Source organism: Macrobrachium nipponense, chromosome 35 (genome assembly GCF_015104395.2).
Source record: "Macrobrachium nipponense isolate FS-2020 chromosome 35, ASM1510439v2, whole genome shotgun sequence".
In the NCBI taxonomy this organism is placed as follows: Eukaryota; Metazoa; Arthropoda; class Malacostraca; order Decapoda; family Palaemonidae; genus Macrobrachium; species Macrobrachium nipponense.
In genome coordinates, this window is record NC_061096.1 from 37,979,174 (window position 1) to 37,995,795 (window position 16,622).

The 16,622-nt window shown below is 37.0% G+C and overlaps 1 protein-coding gene across 3 annotated transcripts in view; it reads left to right on the plus strand.

Moving 5' to 3' along the window:
* Positions 1 to 423: 423 nt before the first annotated feature.
* The window catches only part of LOC135208651 (Y+L amino acid transporter 2-like), a 55,839-nt gene continuing 39,640 nt past the window's right edge, over positions 424 to 16,622 (plus strand). The window contains exon 1 of one of the 3 annotated variants that reach the window (XM_064241044.1): positions 424 to 575. Coding sequence is in view for 1 of the 3 variants with exons in the window: in XM_064241043.1 (XP_064097113.1) it covers positions 5,757 to 5,781 (25 nt within the window). In the remaining 2 variants the exon portion in view is untranslated. Of the gene's footprint in view, positions 576 to 5,741; positions 5,782 to 14,090; positions 14,311 to 16,622 lie in introns of those variants that run through there. The other 2 variants (XM_064241043.1, XM_064241049.1) reach the window with 2 other exon arrangements.

The following is a 16,622-nucleotide window of genomic DNA, read 5'->3' on the forward strand; positions in this document are numbered from 1 at the left end:
TCACGGCGGTCGTCTGCGATACCGCTGACTGAGTTGGTAATTAGCATTTAAACTTTTATTTAATAAAGAAAGTAAAATATTTTGAGAATGCCCCTACAATGAAAATTTTCAAAGTCTACCATAGAATACTTTAGGAGCAAGGGGAATTACATAGTTCGCCGACACAGATAATATTAGGAAATAAAAATTTAATTTTAAGGTAAAGGTAGCATGTTTCCCCGGCGCGCAAACGCTTTTAAGCTAAAGCTACTTTTCGGTGATGAGACTTGCTGTGTCTTATTATCTCTTTCCAGTCTAAATCAAACTAAGTTATTTTTTGTAAAACTAATGGCAATGGCCCAAGTTGGCTTTGAATTTTTCCTTAGGAAGATAGTATACATGAAAATTAAGAGAAACAATTCGTCGAAATGGCCCGCGGTGTCTGAGGGAAAGCCTGACTACCCGGCCCATTCTAAGCAGACGTCGTTCTTCTGCACGCGTGTGAAGACCTGCGTCGGTGACCCTCCTCCGGTCAGACAACGTTGCTGTGGCTTTTCTGTGATATTTTTATCCTGTGTTTAGCTGTGCTGTATCAGGTAAGTGGAAAGACTACTAGTTAACTGCCCTGTTGTATTTGCATTGATTTTTTTGTCTCATGACATTCTCTTTAGGGAATCAATAGTTCTCTATCATATAGCTAGACACGTGTTGCAAATATGCGGTCTTGTCAAAGGGTTATAGAAAGCGACAGTATACCTATAAACTTGGTGAAGTGTTCTGTCAGGTATAGGTATCATCTGTATATGAAATGCAAGGTCTCCTGTTGCTATGAATAATCATCTTCGCTATTCCAGCTTGTTATGATCATTGAGTATTTTCTTTGTTGTTTAGTGTAGGCCTAGTAACTTGAAGTTTTAATTATCCGATATTACTAGTTAAATATTTACATACGTTAAAATGACTTACTTTTTTTAAAAACTATATTGGTTTCATCGGCCAATATATATACCGTCGAAATATCCATTTTATGATTTTTTATATTTTTTCTTTTGGTTATTGGATGCCGTGGGAGTAACATCCGTTATAGGCAACTGTGCTTTGATAGGAGGTTTTTTCGTTGAATGCAGTTTGTTGCCATGAACAAAACGCAGTCCTGATGTTACTTTACTTTGTATGCTTTAATATTTTAGACGTAAGAGAATGAAGCCTTTGAAATGCAGGTGCAGATGACACTGCACTCATCTGTTCCCCGAGGAAGCTGGTTGTGTGATGAAGTGTTATCTCACGAACTCGCTCTATTCTTTCTCAACATATGTTTTGCTATGATAATTGTAACAAAACTCGCTCAAGCAGTTTTCCAAAATCCTAAGCATGATTTTTGGTAAAACGTATAATTTTGAATGGTTAGTTTCCAAGGGAATTTAACTTCTTCTTGCTAGAGCAACATTGTGTTTAAGGAGTGGTTGCGCCAACTGAGTCCTGACAACGAAAGGTTCCTTGCGCCTGTATTGATCGGGGGAACGTTCTCGCTCGGAAGCGATCTCGATCTCGCGTACGGCAATAGCGTTTTGCAACGCAAGAAATAAATACTACTACGTCGAGTAACGAGGAACGATAATCCCTTCTTACTTTCCGCTTACTAATGGACGTAAACATTTAGAAAATGAAAATGTATGTGGATGACCCGTTGCTTTTAGCTATGTCGGACACTGATTCACATTTTTGTTGCAAGTAACGTCACCGGGTTGCTGTTGACGAAGGGTCTCGGAGTTAACACGTGGTTAGTGGTTAGCAGACGACCACTGTGGTATGGAACACGGTGGTTGAATGCTTTGATAGATTCTATGTAGGGTTTGCGATTAAATGTAGTTTATCATTCGCGATATTTGTGTGATTTATGCTTTTCCGTATGAATAAAAAAAAAAGAACCAGCTAAAACCACCACAAACTAAAATGTTACATTTATTGCCATGAACTATAATGACCTGTCACGGCAGCACTTTCATTTTGTTTAGTAATGCCGCCAGGTTGATGTTTAATCGCTCATAGAATAATCGTTGTGCCCTGTTTGCCAATAAAATCAAATGTAACCTCAGTACTGTCGATTTAGAATAATTACATGCATAATACACAATTATTTTCCTTTTTCTGCGGAACAACCTTTTAATCTTGTCTTTTTGTCAAATAAGGTTAATAGACTAAAAGGATTTTAATAGCATAAGCAAACAAAAAAGATAGTAGTGGAAATAGCTTTAATCTATTACTTCTCACCAGGATAGTCTTGTGCTTCCTTTTAGAGCCCGGTCGATCTCTATTTCAGTGAATTGATTCACAAAATATTCTACAGGAATAATATCGTAAAACCATTGGTATTAGACATCGCATGATAAGGAGCAATAATAGTTTAACCATGCTTCGAGTTGAGAAATGTTGATATTTTAACCAAGGTTTAGATCTTGCTTTATACAACAGAGTAAGTTTGCCTGTAGTATTGTTCAGTCAGTTTTTGAAATATTTCGGGGCATGAATTCAGTTCACCCTAGACTAATACCTTTTGTATACTATTTTGGTTATATCTCGTTTAGTGACTTTTTCACCGTGGATGTACAGTACATCTTATTGCTTTTTTTGACCCCTGGCTGCATAGTCTACTGTAAACTTTCGAAATAGAAAAATCCTCTGATTTTTCTCATAGCCAAGGGCGAATCCCTACTTGCATGCCTGAAGGCAAAACGTCATCAGAAATGGAGAACTGTGCTCGCGTACCAGGAAGCTGAGTGAATTGGGAGGGGGAGGGAGAAGAGTGGGGAAGGGGACTGTGTACAGAGGTAACATATATATATATATATATATATATTAATATATAATTTAATATTATATATAGTTATATATATAGATATAATATATTATAATAATCTAAATATATATATTTTATATTAATATATATTATTAATATAATTATATACATAAACACACACACACACACACACACACACACATATATATATATATTATATATATATATATATATATGTGTGTGTGTGTGTGTGTGTGTGTGTGTGTACTCATTTATTTCAGAGTGCGTCGTGACAATAAAGTTATAAACATTCTCTCTCTCTCTCTCTCTCTCTCTCTCTCTCTCTCTCTCTCTCTCTCTCTATCTCCAGGTCTCCTCGTGAAGGGTTCACTCATTTAGTACATTATCCTCATTACAGTAATAATATCTTGATAGGAAAATTATCATAGACGCTACTGATCTTCATCTTATCCGCTTTTCCTTGGGGTTTATTTTTTCCTTCTTCTTCTTCATTTTGTCTGTTGGTAATTCCCGTGCTGGGTTGTGCAGTATGTTTTTTTTAAAGTAAAGTTACGAGCTGCATGATAATATGCTTAGTGAACGAGAGTATTCTTTATCTGATTTTGAAGGTCTTGGAGGAGCCCTCTCTCTCTCTCTCTCTCTCTCTCTCTCTCTCTCTCTCTCTCTCTCTCTCTCCTTATTTAGGTTTTTTGTTGTGCAGTCCTTTGAAATTTCGAAGCTTAGTTTTCAGTTATAAAATGGTTTTAGAGTTTTTTTATTCCAAGCATTCTAACTTATTTCTGTGTATGTGCAAAACAGAATGTGTAAGTGTTTGAGAGAGAGAGAGGAGGGAGAGAGGAGAGAGAGAGAAGAGAGAGACGAGAGAGAGACGAGAGAGAGAAGAGATCAGAGAGAGGGAGGAGAGAGAGAGAAGAGAGAGGAAGATAATTCTGCAGTCAGATAACAAAGTAAATTCAAATAAAATTAATCGAAAAACCATAACAGTTTGTCATACGATAATCATTATAGATACATCAGCGTTCCTACACACACGCATAATATATGTGTATATATATATATATGTGTGTGTGTGTGCGCGCGCGCGCGCACACACACACACAAGCGTTTACACGTTTTAATGGTCCTACACGATTGATTTTTCCTTCCGAATCTGAAGACGTGAATAGATTTTTTTTCTCTCTAAGGACAATTTCACTTTGATTTCTGTTGGAAGGTCCAGAGGAGGGCGATGCAATCAAACCTGGGTCACTGGGCACCCTTACAGGCCTTCTAACAGGGCTTTAAATATTTTCCATTTTCATCTACGTGTCCATGATAAACGTTATATTTTTAATTGATATATTTGCACATGGATTTATGCATATTTTCGTAGTTTTATTTGACAGAGTTTGTTCGAGGAATAAACTAAATGGTGTTACCTCGGGGTATCCCTGTTATTATTCAAAATGACAGTAGGTTTAGGTTACAACTTTTGCATTGCAACCTCCAACTAAAGTGCCAAAGAATAGGTGATGCTGCTTATAAAAAGGAAATAAAGAAGGTCGACACTTACACATAAGTATAAATACATAAATACACACAAAAAGTAATAATGTGTCATAATAAGGCAGAACAGCAGGATCATCTCTCCTTAAAGTTACAAGTTTAAAACATCTTCAGTTGTACTTAAAGGTGAGCTTGCCCGTCCCCCTCTACCCCCACCTCCACCCCCCCCCTCTCTCTCGTTCTCGTTCGAGAAGCTTTAAAGGGGAATTTCAACAACCAGGTTTTTATTTTTATGATTTTTGTTGTATGTTGTTCAATTGCTTATCATGCAAAGCAGAGATGAATGGGTTATGCATACATACATAAATATGATATAAATTTATACATTCATGCGTATATGCAAATCATCCAGTGTTTTCTTATACCTAAGCACAAATGCACGGAATATTATAGATATGCATCCATGCATTTTGTGCCTACGCAGATATACCTAAATGCAATCATGCTTGCGAAAGCAAGGCGAACTTAACATGCAGTAGGGAGTTTCATGTAGATATATTTAAATTTTTCGTAATTAGAATTTTTTTATAGACTCGTTTTTTTGTTTTTTTTTTTTCCTACAGAAATGGAGCTTAAATTGGACAGCCATCCCACACAAGGTGTTTTCATCTTGTTGCTATGCATGTTTGGATTATTTCTCTGTTTTTATTTCTCTCTCTCTCTCTCTCTCTCTCTCTCTCTCTCTCTCTCTTTCACAAGTAAGGGTTCCTCCTGTGAAAAAGGCTGCTTAGCAACTAGATGTCGCTTTTGCTGTGTAAAACGTTAATAGTGTCATGTTTTGTGTAATTATTGATAATAATAATCATCAAGTTCACGTTGATTTTGCCTCTTGTGTTCACATAGAGATTTGCATCTAAATGTTGCTGCTTTATTCCATCCCGTTGTACTTAATAAAAAAAAATAATTGAACGTGATTGGCCTGCTTCTGAACGCGGCTTGATCAGTATATATATATATATATAGTATATATCTATATATATAATCTATATATATATTAATAAAAAAAAAAAAAAAAAAATATAATATATATAAAGTATATATGTGTGTGTGTGTGTGTGTGTGTGTGTGTGTGTGTGTGGTACATAATGCGTATCTGCGTAAGCATGCACGATGACATATACCGGATGCGACAAGTACTACTTGTACGAAAGACAGCCCCGTTTCCGTAACGTGATAGGGTACAAATCACGTTTTTTCTCGCTTACTGTAGCCGCCGCCACGTCTTCGCTGCTGCTGCTGCTGCTCTCTCTCTCTCTCTCTCTCTCTCCTCTCTCTCTCTCTCTCTCTCTCTCTCTTCCTTCTTAGTCGTTCCGTCAACAACGAGGCCTCCCGAACACAAACGCCTCGTAAGACCGTTACGTAAAAGAGCGACGGGAGGGAAAACAGTTTTTATTTTAGTTGTTTCCTGGCAGCGATGGCCACCAGTTGCACTGCCCACTGTGAGTATTATTATTATGGTTGAGTTTGCCAAGTTGTGGGGGTGGGGGGGGGGGGGTTGGTGGTGAAGGGGGCCGGGTAAGTCGGTAGTTGAGGGTGATTGATTCTTGCACTAATTGTAGGCCTAGCAGTAGCGGAGTGTCTCTGCTGCAACACACACACACACACACACACACACATATATATATATATATATATATATATATATATATATATATAATGCCTCTAGCACTGTGTTTTTTTTAATTAAAAAAGGAGAGATCTTAGAATATGTATACAAAATGAAAGAACGAAACCCCGTTTAATTATTGCAGTCTCTTGAATGAAAAGTAGTTCACTGCCAAAAATAAACTTTCATGTTTACACCTAAAAAACCTAAGTTCCCCCTATTATACAGAGGAAACTCCGTTTTATTTTATATTACATAATTATTATTACTATTGTGTACTCTCAGACGATTTGTAACTCTATAAACAGTTATGTAATCCTATTCTGTAAAGTGGTTGGTGACATTGTTATGCGTTGTGTGAAAACTTTGTTGAATTAATCTTCATGATTCACGATAAAGAATAATCGATGATTAAAAGCATATGAGGTAAAAAAACAGCTCCCTTGGGTCATAATTTTATAACCGATTTCTCTAATGCTTTAAAAACCCGTTTCCTTCGTTGTCCAGGTCTTCGGTATAAAGTTTGATGTCATCGCTTTCAGAGATCATTAGAGCCTAAGGTGTACGTATATGGAGTTAAGTCTAGTTTCCTTTACAGAATCGAATTGTTGTTATTGTCACTCATACCAACCCAAATCAGCATCAGTGAATCCTTGGTCTAGGCGTTTCGAAGAAACGGCGGGAACCGGAACTGTTCGTCTCGAGAGTCTCGAGACTCGAACTGATAGCAAGGCTTTGGCGAGACCGAACTTACCGTCTGACTGGCGCGTGGCGAGAAAGTGACTCGTATCATATCAGCGTCAGATAAATAAAAAGGAGGAAAATCACTGAAATGTGTTGTCGTTTTCATGTCTTTATGGGAAAGCGTGCACTAGTCATACTTTCTTTACTAATTCTCATCTGCGTAAAGGAAAATGCACACGAGCCATTGTTTTATATTCACATGTAGAAATAGAATGGATGTGTAGTATAATGCTGCTGGATATCTGTGCGTAAATTGAATTAATTATTAGTAAAGATAATATAATAGTAATATTATTGAACACAAGGGCACATTTATAAATCTTAAGCTTAAACGACTTACTGAGATCTTTTGTATCAAGAACGACACATATACAGAATACGTAGAAAAATACATCCACAAGATAAACATAAACAAATTATAACTGTGCTTATAATGAATGTAATGTTATTGTGAATGAAATGCATGGACAAGTAGAGGTTTCTCTCTCACTCTCCTAGAAACTGGTTTTATTGAGATGGTTTGGCGAATGAACCACCTGTTATGACTCTCTCAAACGGACTTACCGGGTCAGTTACGCAGGTGTTTGTAAATTAATCAGATAAACAATGTCTAGCCTCTCTCTCTCTCTCTCTCTCTCTCTCTCTCTCTCTCTCTCTCTCTCGTCTCTACTCTCTCTCTCTCTCTCTCATTGCTGTTAGAGTCGCAGCTGCCGTATTTCTGAATAAGGTTCTTTTGGCAGCAACATTTAAGAGTTAGGGTTCGTAAATTTACTCGGCCATTGAAGGACTTTTAAGCTTGTTTATTTGGTTTGATTACTTCAGATGTTTGTTGCTGAGTCTGGTATTGTTTTTAATTTTTATGGCCATTATTATTATTCATATTTGATATTCCTCTTCGTGTTCCTAATTACCGTTATTATAATAGTCTAAGCAGATTTATTTTTTATTTATTTATTTATTTTTTGTCAGCAAAACCGTTGGACTCCCCAAAACTAAAGTAATAAAGTTAGCTTGAATTAAGAATAGAATAATGTCAGATCGAAGTTTTATTATGATAAAAATAAAAAAATTTTCTCTGTTCATTATGATAGAGGCCAGTTCCTTACGACGCTCCTGATTTGCTGTTGAGGAGCCAATGATAGGGCTGGAAACTCTGTCTCTCTCGAGACTTCACATGGTTAGGATCTATGTTCCACCTCTCCTGAGGGATACGTCTTTCAAAAGTATCCCTCATTAGAGGTGGAACATACATCCTGTTCATGTGAAGTCTCGAGAGAGAGTGAGAGTTTCCAGTCCTGTGATTGGCTTATCAACAGCCAATCAGGAGCGTCGTAAGGGACTGGCCCAGACATCAAATGGACGGTTGATGTGAATCTACTATACAATTTTTATCAATGTGATCATTTGTGGGATAAGGACGTAACATTGGAAGGAGTTTTGAAGTGACTTAACTATGTGTGCAGACCTAACAGCAATGATTGAGGTTGGTTAAAAGAAGCCATAGAAAGTAGAGAAAGATTTGCGAAAGTTGAAGCAACAGAAGGTTGAAAGTAAAGTGAAGGATAACATGATGAGGGTAAATGGAAACCAGGAAGATGGCAAATAAGTGTAAATATGGATTGTGAAGCAAGAGAGATGGTGGGGTATGTACGAAAAAAAAAAAAGACTTAAAGCGTACATGGAGGTGAAAGTAGGAATTTCTGAAGGGATTGTTGAGCCAACTCTCCTTCAGAAATGCAATGTGGATGTTAAATTCGAATGAAAGGAACTTAAGGGGAACTGATAGGGTGAGAAATATGGAGATCATTCAAAGCTGGCAAAAAGGTTATATATATATATATATAATATATAGGTATATATATATATATATATATATATATATATGTGTGTGTATATATATATATATATTATATATATATATATATATAATATATATATATATATATATATATATATACATATATATATATATATATTATATATTATATATATATATATATATTTATTTACGTGTGTCGTGTCTTGGCTGTGGGTTTTGTGAATGAAATATTAAGCCTTGCTGCAAAAGGTCCAACACAACGCACTCACGTAAGGTTAAGGAGTAAGAATGGAGCGCTTGTGACGTACCGTGAGTTTGAGAACTGTTAAATACTTGAAGGTTGCCATGGAAACCCAGCCAGTTAGTTCTTAATTAAGTTTATTTAAAAAAATAAACATTGAACATCCTGAGATAACTGAACGGCAGATAGACCACGTGGAAAGGGCACGGCGTACTGTTTTGAATTACTCTATTATTTACAGTAACATGAGAGAGAGGTCGAATTCACAATCAATTCAAAGCTGGTTTCCAAGTTGATGATATCTTCTAAGGTAATTAAGTGCTGGCAAGGAGACAGGGATGCATGGAGTCGGCAGTTGGAAATCTGGAAATGAATTCCAAATTACACACAACATAAAACAAAGACTTCTCGCACAACATTAATGACTAATGCATTATGGAGGGAGTTTATCCTTAATCATATACAATGCTATTACTAAGGGGAGAAATCTAGTGCTTAAATAGAATAGCTCAATGAAGATCTTCGTAGATCTTGGGCATGTCACAAGGGAAACATGCTATCGCTAGGCAGGATGAAAAGGAGGTTCGCTTGAGAAGTTAGAAATTGAGTTTGAAAATGGGGGAGAATTTGTTTGACTCGGAGGGAAAGAACTGGCAATATGAGTGTGTAACTCAGATGTACTTGGGTGCCTTATAGAGTGTAGTTTGATGAGATTGGCGTCGGCTTTGTCCGAGTCTTGGGGGGCGCCAGTCAGCGTATTTGTTAGGCCTATATGGAAGGCTGGATCGGACGTGTGTCCGTCATGAGAGGCTGCGCAGGACTGAGAGTGAGAGCGATCCTGCCGATCCATGGTGCTGATGATTTGCATTGGGGGTAGTATCCCCCCCCCCCCCCCCCCCAACCCTTTGGCAGGTCATCTGGAAACAGACATATGGTCAGTAAAAGTGTCAAAGTGAATTGGGTCTTAAGAATAGGCCTAGGAAGTACCTACATAGCTGCACACTTCCCCTTGTGATATGTCCCTAGTGCTTTACGAATTTTTACCCTCCCGCTAATCTACGAAGGGCTGGAAATTCTTTATTCCCTTGTCTGGCCTGGCCTATGCTGAGTTTCCCTAACTCCCTCCCAAAGTCAGCTGATGTTGGGGGTAAGATGGCTGCCGCTTCTAGCTCAATGCAACTTATAAATACTGGAGAGGCGAGGCGAGGAAAAACACACACACACACACACACATATTGTGTGTGTTGCAAGTGACAATATTTTAATTAAAACATTACACGATTAAATTTGGAAATAGAGAAATAACCTTTTTGTAATATGTAAATATCTTCTAAATTTAGTTTTATGAATTTTTATCTACATTTTTTCTCATTTGTAACATTTTTCTCTCTTGACATGTGACACAAACTTTACAGGCAAATGATCGCAAATGTTCATGTGCAAAAATTCTTTAAATACTTTGAAGTTGGAACAACCCATTAATCTTCCGGGCAATGTTTCACAGTTGTTCATGGTTATATATAGTTCTTATTTTTTATTGTTATTTCTGTATTTATTCCCTGAATTTATTCTGTAAAACTCTACTTAGTATTTAAGCGAACGTGTTGATCCCAACGTAGAAATAGTTCAAGCACTTTGGTCTGCCTAATAATTGTTTTTTATCTCGATCGATTTGGGGTACATGATTCCTTCGGGTTCAAAGGATCTCTTAGTAAGAATCCTTCGCGCTCTCAGAAAGGCCTGGACGCCAGAGATTTCGTAATCCTTTTCTAGAGGAGTCAGAGGTTTACGAAATTTAGCCCTTGTGGTTATCTATCTCATCATTTATCGTGTTAGGTGTTGACTGCTCTCTCTCTCTCTCTCTCTCTCTCTCTCTCTCTCTCTCTCTCTCTCTCTGTGTGATATATATATATATGTGTGTATATATATATCTGTATGTATATATATACATATATAATATATATATAGATATACACATACATATATATATGAATACAATATATATTATATATATGGTATATATTCTTTTTTCACTATTGATCATTTTATGATATGAATTAGCATGTTGAAAAAAATACTCGTTAACGAAAATAGCATTTAAGCATTTATTTATGTAAATGTAAATTTGTGTGCTAAATCATTAAGGAACGTGCAAAATGACCGAAAGCCACTTGAGGTAATAATTAAAAGTTTTGAGCAAGCGTGCCAGATCTTCTTCTTCTTCTTCTTCTTCTTCTTCTTCTTCTTCTTCTTCTGAGTCCCAAGATAACGACAAAATTGCGTTTACGTAACCTTGTTCATCAGTGAGCTCTCATTCGTCCCGGAATTGCAGTGTTGGTCCTTCAATTGCAATTCGTCTCTCTCTCTCTCTCTCTCGCTCTCGTCTTTTAGGACCAAATAGCTTATTGAATGGTAATGCCCGAGTCTCTCTCTCTCTCTCTCTCCTCTCTCTCTCTCTTCTTCCTCCTCTCTCTCTCTCTCTCTCGTCTGTGTGGTAGAATGATTTCTGTTCTGGTGTTATCTGGTAATTTTATTTTTATATTTTCATGGATGCAAAATACAGTGCTCAATATAGCTTTTATGCTGTTTATTTCTGAATACCACATTGAATGTCACTTTGTCTTTTTAAGAATATTTTTGTTATTCTCTTGGGTTTCTATAAGTTTATTATGTTTCGTTCATGTTTGTTAATTAGTACTGTTGTATATCAGTCACTTTTCGGGCAGTTTCTTTTTTTTTTTTGACTGTGATTTTTTTGTTTCACTTAATTAAATGACTAGTTCTTTGTTATTTCTTAGTATCTTATCGTTGTACTGTCTTTATTATAAATTTACTTATCTGTTTTATTGCTGTCTGTAAGCTCATTAAGCTTATAGCTATTAAACTTCTTTTTTTTAACCATTAAAGAAGATATTTAACTTTTTTTTACCAGTAAAGAGAACGAGTTCCTGTAAAGGACGATTTGAGAATATTCTTTATTTATGATTACTGAAGATTCTGACAGAGCCCTAGTTAACATTCCCAAACTACGATTTCCAGAGAGAGAGAGAGAGAGAGAGAGAGAGAGAGAGAGAGAGAGAGAGAGAGAGATGGGTGATCCTGGAGAAGAAAATATGAGTTGAATAAACCAGTTTTGGGCAATTTGTGCCGCCGAGCGAGCGCCTTCTCCCCCCACCCACCCCCCGTCTCCTAACAGAGTAATTGTAGGTTCTTTGAAGGTGATAATCGCGGTTGAATTGGAGGAACCACATCGGCGTCTGCGCAGGAGGCCGGTCAGGGACATGCTTAGCAAAGGGTATCATGGTCCTGCGTAGACGTTGGTTTATGACGAGTTCGAAATCGAGACGAAAAGTAACGTGATGATGACGGTGATGAAGCTCTCGGTAGCATTGTTGACATTTTCGTCTTGGCGTTGGGCTGATAGCTGTATTTACTTTTCTTCTTCTTCTTCTTCTTAAGACTATAAACACCAGCTCCTAGATACTGTACTTTGTCACGTTAACGTAAAAAAAAAACGGCTCTTTCTTCCTTATTCCATTCCTCATCGATCGGTTTGCTAAACTTTCTTCTTCTTAGCAAATTCTTCCTGGTACTAGAAGTTTTACCTCGCATATAGCCTTCTCTGGCCACTTGCGTTCTGTCGCAGTGACCTTTTTGACTTCTGGATTCAGACCAAGTGTTAGTGAGGCCCATGCTGTTATGTTTTCGAGTGCTGGTACTTAATTGAGTTGCATTCCAACTCTGTCTCTCTCAAGCACTCGCGTAGAAATGTCTACTGTTTTGACACTGACTCAACGCGGCACTAGTCCTTTTTTTGTGTTTCTATTAGGTTCTCGACGTTATTTTAAAACTTCGTTTTCAGTTGGGAGGTATTTGTTTGTGGTAATTTGTGTGATTTGTTAGCCTTTGTCTTCATTTTGATTATATGCAAAAGGCTCAGTTTGACTGGGAACCATATTTTATTGCTACCCACTCTAAGTGGCGAAGAAATATATGAATTTGTGACTTTAAAGAAGTTACCCCCCCCCCCCCTCCCCCCCCCCCCCTAACAAAACTTAGTAAAACAAAAACGTAAAAAAAAAAAAACGTTGCAATTTGTGACCAGCCTTGCAGAACCACATCTCAGCAGCTCGGAAGTGAATCTCAGATTGATGTGGGAAGAAGCTTCAAGAGGCCCAAATTGACGCTGATTTGAACCTATTTGTTGTTGACCATCAGAAGTGGAAAATTAGAAGAAAATTTTTTTTTTTTTTTTCGTTTTTTTCGTCTCCAGTGAGCGGAAGAAGGGTGATATCAATTAGGGGAGGCTGTGGTTCCCATAGTCGAGTATCTGGTTCCTCGTCTTTAATTCCCTCTGTAGCTTAAATGGGTCGAGTGTAGGCCTATACTGCTCCAGTGGTCGGCAGTTCTAATTCTCAAGGAAGGTGGTTATTTACTGTCTATATTAAGGCCTTGCTGCTCGCCTTTAATTATACATATTATTGAGAGGTATAAGTGCTTTTATTGCTGCTGCATCAGGGCTAGTGATATGTATGATATATATATATATATATATATCGATATATATATATATATATCTATACACACACACACATACATATATATATATATATATATATATATATATATATATATATATATATAAACGCTCCAAAAAGAGGTCCATTGGAGGGCGAAACTGTGGGCATTTTCTGAGACATACCATTTTCATTTTCCTATGTGGAATACAACTGAATTACCATAACTTCGTGCCTAAGATGATTACCAGTAACTATAATATTTATATTATTTTATTAGTATTTTTATATATATATATATATATATATATATATATATATATATAATATTATATATATTATATGTATATATATACATATACACACACACACACACACACACACACACACACACACACACACACACATATATATATATATATATATATATATATATATATATATGCATCTGTGTATGTGTGTACGTCTGTGTACGCATGGATTTCCTCTTACTACCGAAGCCAACGGCACCGTTTGGTCATTTTTTACTCCTCATCTATTTGCAATAGTGTCTATGATATCTTGGTCCACTTTATATGCAGGATAACAAAGCATTCTCTGTGTTCCCATTCACCTCTGTTATCAGTAGTAACTATCTGCGTCATCGTAGTGTTATCGCAAGATGTGATGTTCCTTCTGCAAATGTCACACGTGGCAAGACGCCAGACCCTCCCAGAATACTTTCGATTTTTTATTTAATTTTTTGTGCTATTAAGGTTAGCGATGTCATTCGCTGTCATTCTGATAGTCAAGGTTAGCCTTAGTAAGGTTGGTATAGCTCCTCAGTGTTAATTAGAATAACAGTCAAGAAATCCTCCAGCTTTGTGAAATGCATTTTTTTTTATTAAGAAAAACAGATTTTCGTTCCGTAAGAGGAAGATTATTTGACATTTCGAAAAGAAATGTTAATATTCAACCATTCTCGAAATATTTAGTTGACATAGGCGCGCATTGTTGCCCTGGCAGTTTTATTTCAACAATTATCCCTGCATTTGAAGTGAGGTACGTATACCCGTCTCCTTGTTTATGCAACAGATATGTAATGTAGAGTCAATCTCTTATTGTTATTGACATAATTAGTTTTTTAAATTTATTTTTCTTTAATATTTACAAGCGCGTTAAATAAAAGTATGGTGACTAAAGAGTACCTTTTGGCTACCGACAGAGATGTTCTAGTTATTGATTATGTTCAGCTCGGCTCTGTAAAATTTGTCGATGAACCCCGACATAGTGAAATGTAAACAAAGGGAGACAAGTGAAACTCTCTCTCTCTCTCTCTCTCTCTCTCTCTCTCTCTCTCTCTCTCTCTCTCTCTCTCTCTCTCTCTCAGTTTTGTCGTCAAACAGAAATAGGAGTGCATTAAAGGTTTTATCTCTCTCTCTTCTCTCTCTCTCTCTCTCTCTCTCTCTCTCTCTCTGAGCTTTGTCATTGTATTGGTGGTCCTCGGAAAGCAATGGGTGTAAACAAAAGCTTCTTAGTAATCTCTCTCTCTCTCTCTCTTATTCTCGTCATCCAACTGATGATCATGTGTCTTTTTTTAAGCATTCAGAACTAAAACAGTAAGGTTCCATAAAATCTCCTTCAAGATAGTGAAAAGTTCGATTTTACCGTCCCTGCTAACCTGATGTCACGTAAAGGCCTTAACGGACTGACCATTTGACCTTTGCGGAAATTTTTGTCATTCAGTACATGTAAACATCTAATTATTCATACACGAAGATTGACGTGTCAGTCGCCCACTCACTCTGTCGCAAGTTTGTAAGCTTTCGTCTTTTTTTTTCTTTTTTATGAGTATTCAAGTGATTCGGGACCCGAGTTTTTTTTTTTATATATAAGCACCGAAAAGTCTTGATGATACGCTTAAACTTGACCAAAAAAGGAGCATCACAACTAGTTAAATTCAAGTTATTTTAATATGAGGCTGCCAAAGATTTAGAAAGCGAGTTTTATGTATTAAAAATAGCGAGCTCACCGTAGGGGGGTAATGCCGTCAGTGCACCTCATGTGGCTGCGTGCCTTCGGCCCCTGGCTGCAACACCTTTTTTTTCTTTTACTGTACCTCCGTTCATATACTCCATCTTACTTTCCGTCCTCTCCTGTTACACCTTTCAAACCTTTTACTGTCAATTTCCGTTTCAGCAGTGAATGACCTCATGTGACCCAGAGCTTGGCCTTTGGCCTAAATTATGTATTTAGTTCAATTAAATTCAAATAGCCAGCTGCTAACTTTGTGCTGATGGCTCTCACTTGAGCTCGGTTTGCGACGCATTCTAGAATCTTGAGGATGAACTTTGGGCAATTGTCCAATAATTGATTGACTCATTCCCATCAACTGGTGTGAGAGAGTAGCCTAAACTGGTGAGATTCGATTTCATTGATTGGTTGATTACTGTAATAAAGCGTTGCAACAACGATGCACATAAACTAACCGTAAGCTTCTGGACCATGAAGACTTCGGAATTCATGTCAATAAAACGGGAATGTTTGAATATTACCAAAGGTCTGATATAAAACTAGCTTTTTTTCACAGTTTGGATAATGCTGGTTGGGAGTGATGATTGATGCACGTATTATTATATTAAAAAGAGCGACGGGGATCATATTCTAGAAGCTTTTAAAAATAACACCCAAAATTGTTATGGTAGAAAAGGCGATTAAACAAATTGAAAATAAGAGAAGTAAGTTTTAAGTAAGGTTTTATTTAATTTTATTATAAGACTTGAGTCCTTCCTTTGGTTCAGTTTCACCAAACAGTAGAACCTCACACTTTCTGTTACAGATATTAAGGTCTTCTTGAGAAAATGCCTGCAGCATTCAAAAAGGCAACAGTTGTTTATATTTGTATATTTGCTATGAGTATCTATGAGAATTTGCACAGCACTCGAATAGCGTACAGTTCGTTTCCAAGAGGTTATATTGTTCTTTATCGAATGTTAAATTCTGCCCTTGACTCTCCTATGTCTTTGCATTATCAGTTCCACAGAATGATTCCTAAAGATGTGTGGGAACAAAGCGCTTGAAAGCTTTGTCGCCAGGTGCTTTATCACTTCCTCTCTATCTTTTCCTTTCACTTTCCCTGCCTAGTTATCTTGATTACCCTTTCTGAGTTAGAGTGGTGGTCCGTGTCCTTGAGGTACTATTGTCTCAAATGGTCTGTCTGCTCCACTGTCGGGCTTTTTTTTTTAGGGCAAAGGTTTTCCAATTTTTATTTACTCGTGGTTGTTTGTTTCCCAAAATGGTGGTTTTATTTCGTCGTTATATTTAGTTTTCATGTTTTTTTTTATTTTCCCAAAATGGTGGTTTTATTTAGTCGT